We start from the raw sequence: 12,703 nt of genomic DNA, 5'->3' as shown, positions 1-12,703 counted from the left end.
GAAGTTTATGTTCCTTTCAAACTATTCTTATTCTACACAAAAATAAATCATTTAAAATTATTTATCAGATTTTCAAGTCATAAAATTTAAAATCCTTTCTTTAATTGTCTTGATCCCAGACGAAAATAAAACTTGTGCGAAACCTTTTTAACTTCATTAATGGAGGATAATGAAGTGCTACATCGTCTTTATAGCAAACAGTTATTTTTATTTTCTTTTACTTGAAATTTGATTTGGCTAAGATCAAATAAATTACAAGCAAATGAAAATGCATCACCAATATTAAATCATTGCTTGGTTGAAATTTTATATAGTAATCATAAATTTAATGACATTTGTTGCTTCCAATATATATTACCTCGTAAATTTATAATTATCTTCAAACCATTCCATCTGATCAAAATTTAATTATTTTTAAGATTTAAATGCTATTTTGATTCTTAAACTTTTGAATTTATTCCTCCAATTTCAAAATATTTATTTTGATGCTTGTATTTTAAACTTTTATTAATTTTAGTTTTTTACAATTAACACGCTTTGTTTTCGTACGTGTACTTTTAAAAAGAAACTAATATGATCTCTGTCTACAAAATTTATACACAATAAAAATCTTTTAATACAAATATATGTCTTAAAAAATTTATTGAATGAAGTATCATACTAAAATCAGGATAGAAAAAAACGATATAAAATAAAAATAAATTGATTAATATGGATACTTTTTAAAATGATCGAAATTCACCTTTCAAAAGTGTATTGACCAAAATAAATCAAAGTAGAAAGTATAAGGAACAAAATATTATTTAATTATATGATAAATATATTAGGTCAATAATTCCACATAATCATAGATCCCTCGTCTGAAACGAAATGACAAAATTAACCTTTTACAAATTATTGATATTTTAAATGAGAGTGAGCTAATCAATCACGTCACAAAATTATAATTCTACAATAATAAGAATGAAAGAGAGGCGACGGCCTTTTATATATATTATAAATAATTGTGACGATGATGGCTATTGGCTATTAAGTTTATTGACCTCAATTATGATTTTGATTCTAATTAATAATCCCAATTAATGTTGTTACTTAAATATTAATATCATAGGTTGATTCAATTAGCATACGATAATTTGATACATAAAATAAATACCAATTTAAACATAATAATTTCAACGGAGGTAGGTTCAAATCTTCCCTATATACTTGAAATAATATCTATTAGATAACATTATAGTGAAATATACCAAACAATTTAATTTTAATTGTGTTAACGTGAGCATAACTCCACGTTATATCATTTTGCTCGTTTTCCAAATATTTAGAAATTCAATTTCCGATCTCCACATTTATTATACTAAAAATATAATTTTAAATATTTTTGTTGACACATCTGGTAAGATTCTTGTCATATATATTTACAAATTAACAAATAATCTTAACTTGAAGGGTAAGATAGTCTACACGAAAGTGATGTATTTGTAATTATGTAAACATAAAAGGGATAATATGGTCTTAAAATATTTTACAAAGATTATTGACTTTTAATATAGTACAAATATATATATTCATTTTTAGTTAAAGTGTTTTTTTGTGTGTAAATAATGTAGAGTGGAAAATTCGAATTGAATTATGTTCACGTTGAAATTATATCTAATAAATAATTCAATATTTATCAAATGAATTTTAACACATTACAGCTCTAAAGTTTGAAATGAGAGTTAAACTACATGGAAATTGATGGAACTTTAGACATGCACAGAAGAAACTAAAGATCATAATACACTTAATGAAGCAATTTAACTAAAATAAGCATGCTGGAAAATATAATGAAAAAGGTAAAGAGGAAGTGATTAACTTTATACCTTTGAAGATCTCTATTATAACTTCTTCTCCAACTCAATAGGACCACCACGGCAAATCTGTGCTATTTTCGGGTTGATGAACATGATTGTGGGATCGAATTGTGAGTGAAAGCAAAGGGAAAGTACTAATGGTTACAATAGAAATTTGAGTGGAAAAATTCTACACTTATGCTTCCTTTCTCCAAATGATTTTCATCACCTATATAAAGACCAAATGCATGCAAGAACAAATCTTGCATGCCTTCCACCTCAAACCCACTAACATGTAAAAGATAAGTGTCATTGCCTTGAAGAAACACTTCAAAAACTACTAGTTAGTAAGTTGGATTTTCCCACTAACTTGATTTTTTTAAATAAAACTTTTATAAAACCAAAAATTGAAATATCAATTTTCTATTAAAATAAAAACCAAGCCAAATTAATATTTCATATTAATAGGTCTTTGACACCTAAGCTTGATTAATCACATTAATCAAATTACAACATTTTTTCATGCTTTAAACTTATTTAAAGCTAATTTAAATAAGTCATACTTTCCATAATAATTAATTCTCAATTAATTATTCAATTATATATTATATCTCATATAAAATACAATATTCCCAAAACAGAATTTGAACAATTCAAATTCTTACTTCACCTAATTCATCAATTTTATCCTTTATGAGCTAACATGGAGACTCGATGGACCTACAGATCATGGGCTCCAACGATTCGAGACTAATCGGTCAAACTCTTTAATTTAGTTAATCAACATTCGTTAACTAACATGACTGTCCACTATAGCCTGTAGATGCACTTCACTGTAGATATATTTGTGTTCATTTGATATAACTGTCATCGATAAGTTGATCTTTCACAGGCCGTTCGTAACCTCAGATTGGTCAAAAAACCGTTTTATCCCTGAGTTACATCTTTTCTCCTTAAGTACCACTATCCCTCTAATGAACAATTGATTTATGATCAAATCACGAAATCCAATTCCTCTAATGCCAGTGAGAGGATGAGGCTGCCCTTAAGGGAACAGCCTCTCGACTATCCCTAAATTGGGTAGGAGTGAGTTCCGTCTTGCAAATTCTATGTCCCCAGCTATCTACCCAATTTTATCCCTGAAATGGGAGACATATCGAGCAGCGCTGATGAGCTTAGTCGCACCTATGCAGATCAAGGGAGAATCCTGAATAAATAGGAGTTCATAGATGACTCAGGATTTAAATCAAGTTATCTAGGTCATCGATAAACGATATTAATCAGTGTTATCCGTAAACGGTGTTAATGCGTAACATTGATTATTTCAGGGTCAGCCTTACACAATCTCATTGTGTAGAACACCCCCGCTCACATGTTTCTACATGAACGAATCAGGATCACTTTGTTTATGACACCTTACAACATTTGTAACAATCATAAAGCGGGTCGTATTTAATATTGTCTCCAGGAAAAAGTATCCAACTTAATCCATGTACTAGACTGTTTAGGCTATTTACTTGAACTTGATCCAATTTATATCTCCACGTAAAGTCCAACTACTCATTACAATAGCCAAGGTCTGTAGTTTATTGGATTTAGAGTTATTAAAAAAGAAATTCACTTTCATTTAACAAGTCTGAATAACCTCACATTAATGTTTACTATTTACAAAATTACGAGTTTTAAGACAAAATACCCAGAAACTTCTATAACATAAAGTGTAAAATGTATTTTCAAGATGATCACAATTTTCATTTTTTAAAATACAACAGTATCACTTTATTTAATATATTTTATATTACATTAAATTTAGATTATACTATTTTGTAAAATTTAAAATGTGAGGTTAGGTTTAAAAATACATATGTGTTTGCGAAGGCGAGCATAATGGTAATTGACATATTCTAAAAAAAAATTACACATGATTTTTTATGGTATTTATGTAAATGTCTATTTTTTATTTTAAAAAAATCTATTTTTTAATTCATTTTTCTTTATTTATCAAAAAAAAGAAAAAATTCATTTTTCTTTTTGAGACGCTGCGAGTGGAAGAGACAGTTGTAACCATGTGGACTATGCGAGTGAGGCCTCCATTGTTGGTTCCTCGAGCTTCCATCGCTATTTTTATTCAAAGCTTCTCTTGCCGCCATGGCTTCAACTCATCAACTGTTTACACGACTGAAAACGAAAGCCAAGATTTCCTCTATCCGGCAACATTCTATTCGAGGAGGAAAAAGAGGTGTTGAAATTATTTTTTTTAAAAAAATCACAATGAAACCTACAAAACCTCGATCAGAGGACGACGAGAAGAATCTGAACCAGAAACCGCGTAATTCGCTCGCCGATCGAACGGGTTGGCTTCTTTCTGATCCTCCAACTGCAGCCTACGCTAATCCATGAAAACGCCATCTCAACGGCTTCATATTTGAATATAGAGACACTTGCTATTGGCCCTTTTCAAGTCGCTATCACGAGCTGGCTCTATCTCGTAAGAATTCTAAATTTCTTCATTATTCTTTTTGATTTTTTAATTTTGTTGATTGAATAAGTCCACTCTGCTTGGTTGATTGAGGGCTTTTATATTGGACATAGCTTTTCAATTACAACTACGCGCAATAAGGGAAGAAATTATGTCTTACTATAGATGTAAAAAGACAAAACAATGACATTGGAATCTTCAACAAAACCCCAATATTAATTGATGCCTCAATCTTTTTTATATCATATCTATGTGCCTACCATTTGATTGGGAAGTTTGAATGGGTGCAATAATATATCCTTTTGCAGCATATGACACAAATATTTTGAATACGTCTGCTTTTAGTTTTAAAGTTTTTTCTTGACCATCTGGTCGTGATATTGCTTGGACGGTGTTTTGGAGTATGGTTGTTAACTCTCAAGTTCATGTGAAGTCAATGGTTTTGGTTTGACAGGCTTTTGGGGAAGTTCTTATTTTCCTTACCGCTATTGTGGAGATATGTTCAATCATAACTTTTTGGTCGAACAAACACTCCTTTTCGGGTTTTTGATCTCTAACTTATAGTTTCAAGTGTCGTGATTCTTCTGAGGATATCAGATTCCACGGGCTTGAAGAGCCTCCAGTTACTCTTATGGGAAGACAGAGTTGAAACATCTTGGAAAGAATTATTTAACGGCAAAAAGAGTAGCCTGTCTCTAGTTGTGGTTTTTGATTCTTTTTGAATTTGAGAATTTCGAAGGTTAACCTCTGCGTATGATTCTTTTCTAAGACCAGCATTTAGATATAGAATCTTGGCCTCTTTCAGTTTCAGTCTTGAAATGATCCAAAGATTGGAGTAGATATTGTTATAAAGATGGAAGGAAGGGGGGTATCCGAATTGTATAGAAACACAAGTGAAGAGCTATTTCTTAAATCTTGGGTGGAAAACTCAATCGGAATGTCGACACCAACCATGGAGATGATGGGATTTAAGAATCTTTCTCAGGGCTTCCGTACAGATAGTGAGGAACTCTTCAAAAGCTGGCTAACAAATGGAGAGGCAAGCAGCTCTATTACCCTTTTTGCTTTGTTTACATCTGGTTGAAAATAAATATCAAGCATTAATTTGTTAAAGAACTGCTGAGACTTGCTGATATTATGCTTAGGTTTATCAAGCCTTACTGGGTTCAATGAACGGTAATGGAAATGATAATAGATTGGTTAATCCCCCTGGATGGTGTCTTTTCGTATATGGTCACATTAATGCAGTGTCTTTTCCTATTAAAAAAAAAGACTAGTAAGTACCAATGATAATATTTCCTCTGAAAAAACTTTACCAAATGGAAGGGCTCTCAATTATAGTTTGCCCTGTTCACACTATAAAACAAAGTTTCATACAAAAGCAACCTCATCAAAACGAGACAAAACAGCAGATTCAGATTGTATGCTTGAGGGCTTCTGCCTTGTTATGCTCTATGCTACCAGCTCATTTGCCTCTTGGATTATATCTTATATAACAGTGATATATCAATATTTCTCTGTTTGTGCTCATTATGCACATTTTAAGAATGACATTTTAGTAAATTTCACCTTCTTCATACATTTGTGGTGTGCACTAGTGTTTTGAAGACAGGATTCATGGAGGATCTTGAATATGGAAAAATATGCTGCAATAACGTGACCATAAACCAACCTGAGCGTAGCTCAACTGGTTAAGATGCCTATCTCCAAACGTGACCATAAACCTGCCCTGAGAAATCTATGCAACTCTCTAGCTGAACTTTTCTTGCAAGAAAAGAATTTTGTTATCAAGATAGGACTCCTCTATTTACAACGTCTCTCTCTCTCTCTTTCTTTAATCCTTATTTTGCAGACACTCTACGCTCTGATGAAAAGCTTCTGAGAGTTAATAAAAGTATAAAATAGATCTTTCATCACCTTCACTTTTTTGCAGTTCTTAAGGAATTAGACAATACTAGATACTCTAGTGGCATGAATGAGCAAACTTTTCATTTTGAAGATCATATTTGTGATGTTTCATGTGTCAAAAACCCAAAATGAGCTATTGGATAATTGATTCTTGATGTGACTTCATGTTTAGACTTCCTAGTGTAATGGAAATGCATCTATGTAACTTCGAATCTTGACAGATTATTATTCATGATGATTATGATGTAAAATTTTTTCTTCAATCAATGGAGTATTGCTGTCTGTCTTCAGACAATTTACTTCAATTTATTTGCATATCATTGATAAGCTGGAACAATATTTGCAACCGTTGAGTAAGAAAAACATTATAGTTTGTCGTTGTAAGTATAACACACTAACATTTCTATATCGTTTTTATTATACTTGATAGATATTTTTTCTTGACTAAAGATAAAGCATCCATATTTTGGGAACTAGTATGAATATTTTTGTTGGTCTATTTACTTTTTCAGAATTTTAACAACTCATCAGGCCCAGCTTATCGCACTCGACAGGCGTCAAGAAGGTTGGTATGTTAAATTAGTACACCAATAAAAGGCTGTCGAGGTGAATATGTCAGATGCCTTGTCTTTTCGTTTTGGACAATGAGTAGAACTTCCTTTTATCTCTATGGTTGCGGCTGACCTGTATAATGATTTACATGGACTCGTTTATGCATCATGGATGGTTATAATTGGATTCACCTGGCACTTTGAACTGTGCAAATTTGGTAGATCTGTTGGATATGGAGTTCAACAGACTCAGATACATGGATTTTTTTTTTTTTTTTTGGGGATCGAATGAGATAAACTCACCAAAATATGAGTTCTAAATATAAAATCAGAAGGAAAGCGAGAGTTCCAAATAGTGCAAATTAACATTGTTAAACTTTTATATAACTTTAATCTTTGTAAAATTTGCACTAAGAACATAGTACGTATACACATCTCAACAGTTTATAGTCTGGGAGAAAGGGTTCGGGCTCCAATTGCTTATTAGGGTTTTGTTCATATATTTTCAAGAGAAAAAGTGTAAAACAGTTCTCTTTTGATTTCCATTTTTCAGATGGAAGAAACTATGCAAGTTGAGACTGTCATACAGTTTAGATAAAGAATTATGAAGAATAAGTATATGTAAATAAAAGTAATATGTGATCATTCCATGTCTATGTTATCTTCTCAAGTATTGGCCATTATTTGTAGTCTTAAATAACTTTGCGGCAAATTTTTTCGTACCAGTGGAAAATGTTTTTTCCTTGAATATAGTACACCTACCCACCCACATTCACGGCTCTGTTATAGCTGTTTCATTTTTCAAGTGTAGTTGTCTATCAAATTATGATGACAATTAAGTTGCACAATTCAAGCTTTAAAAGAGTGTCCTTGAAAGGGGAGCTTACATACCCTTGCACAAACCACGTGTTCAGACATTTTTAGTACTTAAGTCTTTTTATTTATCATTATTATCGTTCCTTTTTCAGGATTTCCTCTGAGATTGTTGACCTGTCTAGTCCTCAGCATGTGGGAAAGCATCAAAAAAGAATAAGCAATGATATTTTACATCCACAAAATGCTTCCGTGGCTGATGATGTTTCAGGAGTCGATCAACAAGCATTCAGGTCTCTTTAACTTTTTGAACCACAGCTCTTGTGCTATTGGTATTCTTATCCTTTCAATGGAGTTTTCTTGTACCTCAAAATTGTTGTGTCAATGTTAGCTTACATTGGAAAAAGGTTAAAAGAACATAAAAGTTTCAGCATCCTCCCTTTTTCTGTTGGAAGACTTTTATGTTTTAACTTTTTGAACTTCTTCCAGGAATATTGTTGAAAGTGAAGTGCCAGGTAGTAACCTATATCTTGCTAAGGTTTTGTTTATCTTCACCTCAAAACTTTAGCTTAGCTAATAAAGCATCACAACTTTTTAACATCTATATTTTATGCAGGCGTGGTTTCATAGTTCTCAACCTATGACAAGAAGTAGATCATCTGAGCTAAGGTAATGATAGAGTGGATTAGTCTTCCATCATGACGATATTGAAAGTTTACATACAGGGATGCTTTTATGATTTTCTACAATCTAATTGTCTTTCTTTAAAGCACTGGAAAAGCTAAGGGCCCGTTTGGTTGGAAACTCGGATTCTGTTTTTTGTTTTCAGATTCACTGAATCAAATGGATTCATCGAATACGCGTTTGTTAGGATTTTGAAATTCGTTTTTGAAAACTGTTTTCGGATTTTGTGATCCAAATAGTAGAAATTCTGAAAACGACTTTTTTATGTTTTCAGTTTTTTCATATTCAGAATTTGAAATTTTTAAGATGCAAAATTACATCAAAAATGATAAAAATTTTGATAAAATATATTCCTTCATATTATAAACTCATTTTATGTTTGTTAAAATTAAAACATGTAAAATATAATGTATTCTAAATTATATAACCTTTGTAAAATAATAATTATACAAAATTCATAAATAAAGGTTAATAAATTTATTAATATAAGTTTAGATTAAACTAAAATTTAATTGGTATACTTCTGGTTTACTAATATATTGCTAAACACACATTGAACAATTTTTTAAATTGAGATTCAATAGTTACCAAATCTACTACCAAACACATATCTAAAAACACTGAAAACAAATAATACAACTCTGGTTTTCATTGAATCCCTTGTTTTCAAATTTTTGTTTTCTGATTACCAACTAAACGTACCCTAAGCTTTCAGATTATTTCATGGTGTTTTCCTTACCAGAAATTTATCCCTTTCGAATTATTCATTGCAGCTTTTATACTCTAGCGTCATTTATGGTTGCATTTAAGAACTAAAATCTATATATTTGACATTTCCTTTTGTCAAGACTTATGCAGTGTCAATTATGTGGATGAACTTATAATTTGTCTATTTTTCAATACTCTATTTATTGATTGGTTTCTAGGAGGAGGTATGCTGCAACGCAAGGCATCCAAAGCCCATTCGGTATTGAGTCCATGTATGACTTGTCGGGGCATGGAGTCAACTCGATGAAACAAGATGTTGCAAATTCACACAGTTTCGGTAACCTTTCCACTCGTGAGGTTCCCAACCAGCCTGTAACATTTGCATCCCCATCCAATTCATCGTCATCAATGTTCAATGCTCCTAACAAGTATGATGTAGATAAAATTTCTTCTGTTGTGAACATGCTAAAGGGCACATTAGAACGAAAGAAGCTAAGTAACCAGATTGATAAAGAGATGCTGGAGGACAGTACAAACGCACATTTTTTCGCTCATGAAAATATTGGCAACCTTAGTTTCAATAGAAGTAGTGACAATTATATACATCAAATACCAAACACTCTTCAGGAATTATCTCCTGTTCAAGTCGAGGATTATAGAATCTTACAAACGGTTGAGGAATCAGCAGATCTTGGTTTCGAAGCTTTTGTTAATCCCATAAATCCTATTCAGTTGGGCAGAGTTTCTCAAGAACCTTCTCAAAGTGAATCTTCTGCTGCAGCAGCAGTGGTTTCATCTGGGTTTGAGGCATGTGATGGTCCTAGCAACTCAACTCAAACTCATAGCAATGGTGAGAGCTCAAGGAAACAAGTTGGAGGTAGTCGGAATTTGGAAAATGGATCTCGATCTAAAGGTAGTCAATCTGTCCAATGATAAAGTAATAAACTTACTGTTGTGTTATCTGTCGTCCGTGATCTGAAATCTTACCTCATTGGTCTAGTACATGGATGCATATCTAGTGATAAATTTAGATTTTCCCTTTAGTTCATGCCTATGATTAAGAAGGTTCTTGATTTCTGAATAGTAGACATATTTGGCAGCCTAGTCATATAAATCATTCATTGCCTTATATGCGGTTGTCATCAGATGATTTCTTCAATTGTAGTGGAATTATATATGTTTCAAGTCATGAGTGAATGGAAATTTTCCTAAGTTTAGTTTGCTTATGGATCCATCAATTATCTTATGCCGTTCCATGAACAAGACAGTATGCATTTGTAGAAGCCTCACAAAGTCAAGTCACTGAGTATGATAGCTTTGTACAATACTAGTACGACCCCTCCAATTTCAGGAATGGCGAAAAAGTTGAAGTCACTTGGCCACATTGATTAGTACACAGTATCACCTAAACATATTTCAATTTGTTTATTATTATTAACAAGTGAAGCTTTTTTTTTTCTTCCTTTTTCCTTTTTTGTAATACAAGTGTCATTCTATGGAACTGCAGATTTCAGAGAAAGAATAATAGACAATTTAAAAGACGATAGAAAGGTGCGCTCTTTTTCAATATGGTAGAAACCTTTATAAATAAGCTATTTTACCTACAAGCTTATAGTCAGAATGAGTTCCTTTTGCTCTATTTTGGTATTTATTGCAGAGGGGGCACCTAGTTCGTTATGGGTCTGTAACATCAGCTGCTTCAGGTAATTTACTTATGTTATAAACTACAATGGTATATACCAATGCGTGTCCTGTTATACACCTCAGATGATGAACAAATGAGTCTTAATGAATCATTCTAAATGAATTCTATTTTGCTACGACTGATGTAGTCTTCTATCTAGTATCATCTAGAGATCCACTATTACAATCTCCTTCCTCGGTTCAACTTACTCGCAAAAAACTTGGATTACTTTAAGAATGATGATATGCTAAACTTTTATTGCTCTCTAGTCGTATAGTTGCCTAATATTTTATTGGATGTTCTAAAGTCATAATTGATTAGTAGTGCAGCCATACCATTTTTCTAACCAATAAAAGTCTGGCAGTGGACAAAGGGGATCCCACAAAAAAGCGTCGGGTGGAGCGATCACGAAAGTATGTAACACATCTTTTCATACTGAGGGACAGTATTCGGTTTCCTCCCATTTTATTTCTAGAATTTCAGTCTCCTTTGCTGGCTTTATACTGATGAGAAATATTGTTAGTGTAATTGGGCTTAATAAAGCGCATATTATTATGAAACTAGAGCAACGCACATGCTCTTGCTTATTGATGCTTGCAGTCTGCCTATCAATCTGCGTGAACAAACATTGCAAGAATTCAATTTGTTATAATTGATAAGATGCAAAGTTAATTTTTACTCACTTGGGGGAAAGGGACAAGTTTTTCTATACTTTTAACTGTTTGAAAATTTCAACTCTTAACTAATTCTCATACACTGGTACTGCAGAATGGCTGAGGCAAAGGAGAGAAATATGACACCAACTATTCCATCAGATATGCAATCAGTTCTGAAGCGTTGTGAGAATCTTGAGAAGGAAGTGCGGTCACTAAAACTCAATCTGTCCTTTATGAATAGGTAATGCGACCAATTACATTAACAAGCCTCATAGGCTTCGGCAGAAAATTAGTGGTGTTTGAGCTTATTAACATGCCTATCCCCAAAAAAAAAAAAAAAAAAACGCTTTTAAGTTGGGATGATTAAATTTTCCATAATAAATTGTTTCTGTTTTCCGTTCAGGACCATACTAAAAGCAAATACATTCACGTGGCTGAAAATTTTTATTTTGAGTGAAGTTTTATCAGTATTTTTCTGTCAAATAGTGATTTGGTTTTCTAAGACCTGGTGAAGACAGACTTCTGATGTATCAACTATGAGAAAAGCTAATTGGTTCTGATTACTACGTAGTTTTCCAGATATTGGCTTCATTTATCTCATCTATTGCTTTCGATTTTTCCGAACTATTAAGATTTATGGACCAAGTGCTTGATACTGAATGCAGGAAGGATTCTGAGCAGACAAAGCAGCTAGAGGATCTTCAGAAGCAGAATGAGGACTTGACATATGAAAAAGAACGCCTACTAGAAGAGATTGAGAGGATTCTCTCAGAAACTGGCAGAATTTAAGAGCTATATTGATACTTAGTTGTCGATAGACTCGATATGCTAGACTTCTCGTGTATCATATATTTGACCCTCCCTCCACTCAAATTGTGTCAAGCCATAAGTAAAACTTCAAGAAGACTCGTCTTAACAACGATTTGCATTGGTAGTTTTGGGAGTTAAAAACTCCTTGTACCTGTAACTCTCAGAAAGTTCACAAACATTGGTTATTTGCTTCTTGATGTACGAATGTCCAAAACATTCAGCGACCAGAGACAAGTATAGACTGATGAGTGTATATGATTTCGATCAGCTGGCATACTGTAAAGCTAACGATCAGCTGTATTTTCTAAGTCAATAGTTTCTGTTTGGCATACATTTAGAAATGAAAACTGATATTATTTGAAAAGTCATTGCAGTAGAGAAGCTGACACTTGCTAGAGAATTTTTTGTTGTAGAGAAAGTTCATAATTCATTCTATTAACATATTGCAGTTAGGGAGGAGGTCATGATTGAAGAAAAATGCTGCTGGTAATGCCTTCATTAGTAGATCCACTCACCTCATAGAGTATGTTTGAGAGCTAATTAGACTTAATACCTCTATCAGCGAGGTTGGT

The 12,703-nt window shown here is 32.6% G+C and overlaps 1 protein-coding gene across 4 annotated transcripts; it reads left to right on the top strand.

Moving 5' to 3' along the window:
* The first annotated feature begins 3,882 nt into the window (after window positions 1–3,882).
* On the top strand, window positions 3,883–12,495 carry LOC111014835 (protein CYCLOPS). Of its 4 annotated transcripts, none has more exons than XM_088118447.1 (12): window positions 3,883–4,326; window positions 5,123–5,356; window positions 6,738–6,790; window positions 7,745–7,882; window positions 8,079–8,127; window positions 8,206–8,258; window positions 9,200–9,894; window positions 10,489–10,532; window positions 10,639–10,684; window positions 11,030–11,078; window positions 11,434–11,562; window positions 11,987–12,495. In XM_088118447.1, the coding sequence occupies exons 2-12, from the start codon at window positions 5,171–5,173 to the stop codon at window positions 12,108–12,110; spliced, it is 1,566 nt and encodes a 521-aa protein (XP_087974573.1). In that variant the 5' UTR covers window positions 3,883–4,326; window positions 5,123–5,170; the 3' UTR covers window positions 12,111–12,495. The 4 variants fall into 4 exon arrangements, with proteins under 4 accessions (XP_087974573.1, XP_087974567.1, XP_022145368.1 ...); XM_088118441.1 differs by having other exon boundaries at window positions 4,915–5,356; XM_022289676.2 differs by having other exon boundaries at window positions 4,772–5,356.
* The last annotated feature ends 208 nt before the right edge of the window (window positions 12,496–12,703 follow it).

Source organism: Momordica charantia (genome assembly GCF_013281855.1).
Source record: "Momordica charantia cultivar OHB3-1 chromosome 10 unlocalized genomic scaffold, Mcharantia_2.0 BLBB01000010.1, whole genome shotgun sequence".
Taxonomy (NCBI): domain Eukaryota; kingdom Viridiplantae; phylum Streptophyta; class Magnoliopsida; order Cucurbitales; family Cucurbitaceae; genus Momordica; species Momordica charantia.
The sequence above is the reverse complement of the archived record's forward strand: the minus strand, read 5'-3'. Positions and strand labels throughout refer to the sequence as shown.

Coding starts and splice junctions, on each gene's coding strand:
- LOC111014835 (XM_088118447.1), top strand. CDS start 5,171: ATGGAAGGAAGGGGGGTATCCGAATTGTATAGAAACACAAGTGAAGAG. Junction 6,791..7,744: donor ACTCGACAGGCGTCAAGAAG/GTTGGTATGTTA, acceptor TTCCTTTTTCAG/GATTTCCTCTGAGATTGTTG. Junction 11,563..11,986: donor AATCTGTCCTTTATGAATAG/GTAATGCGACCA, acceptor TACTGAATGCAG/GAAGGATTCTGAGCAGACAA.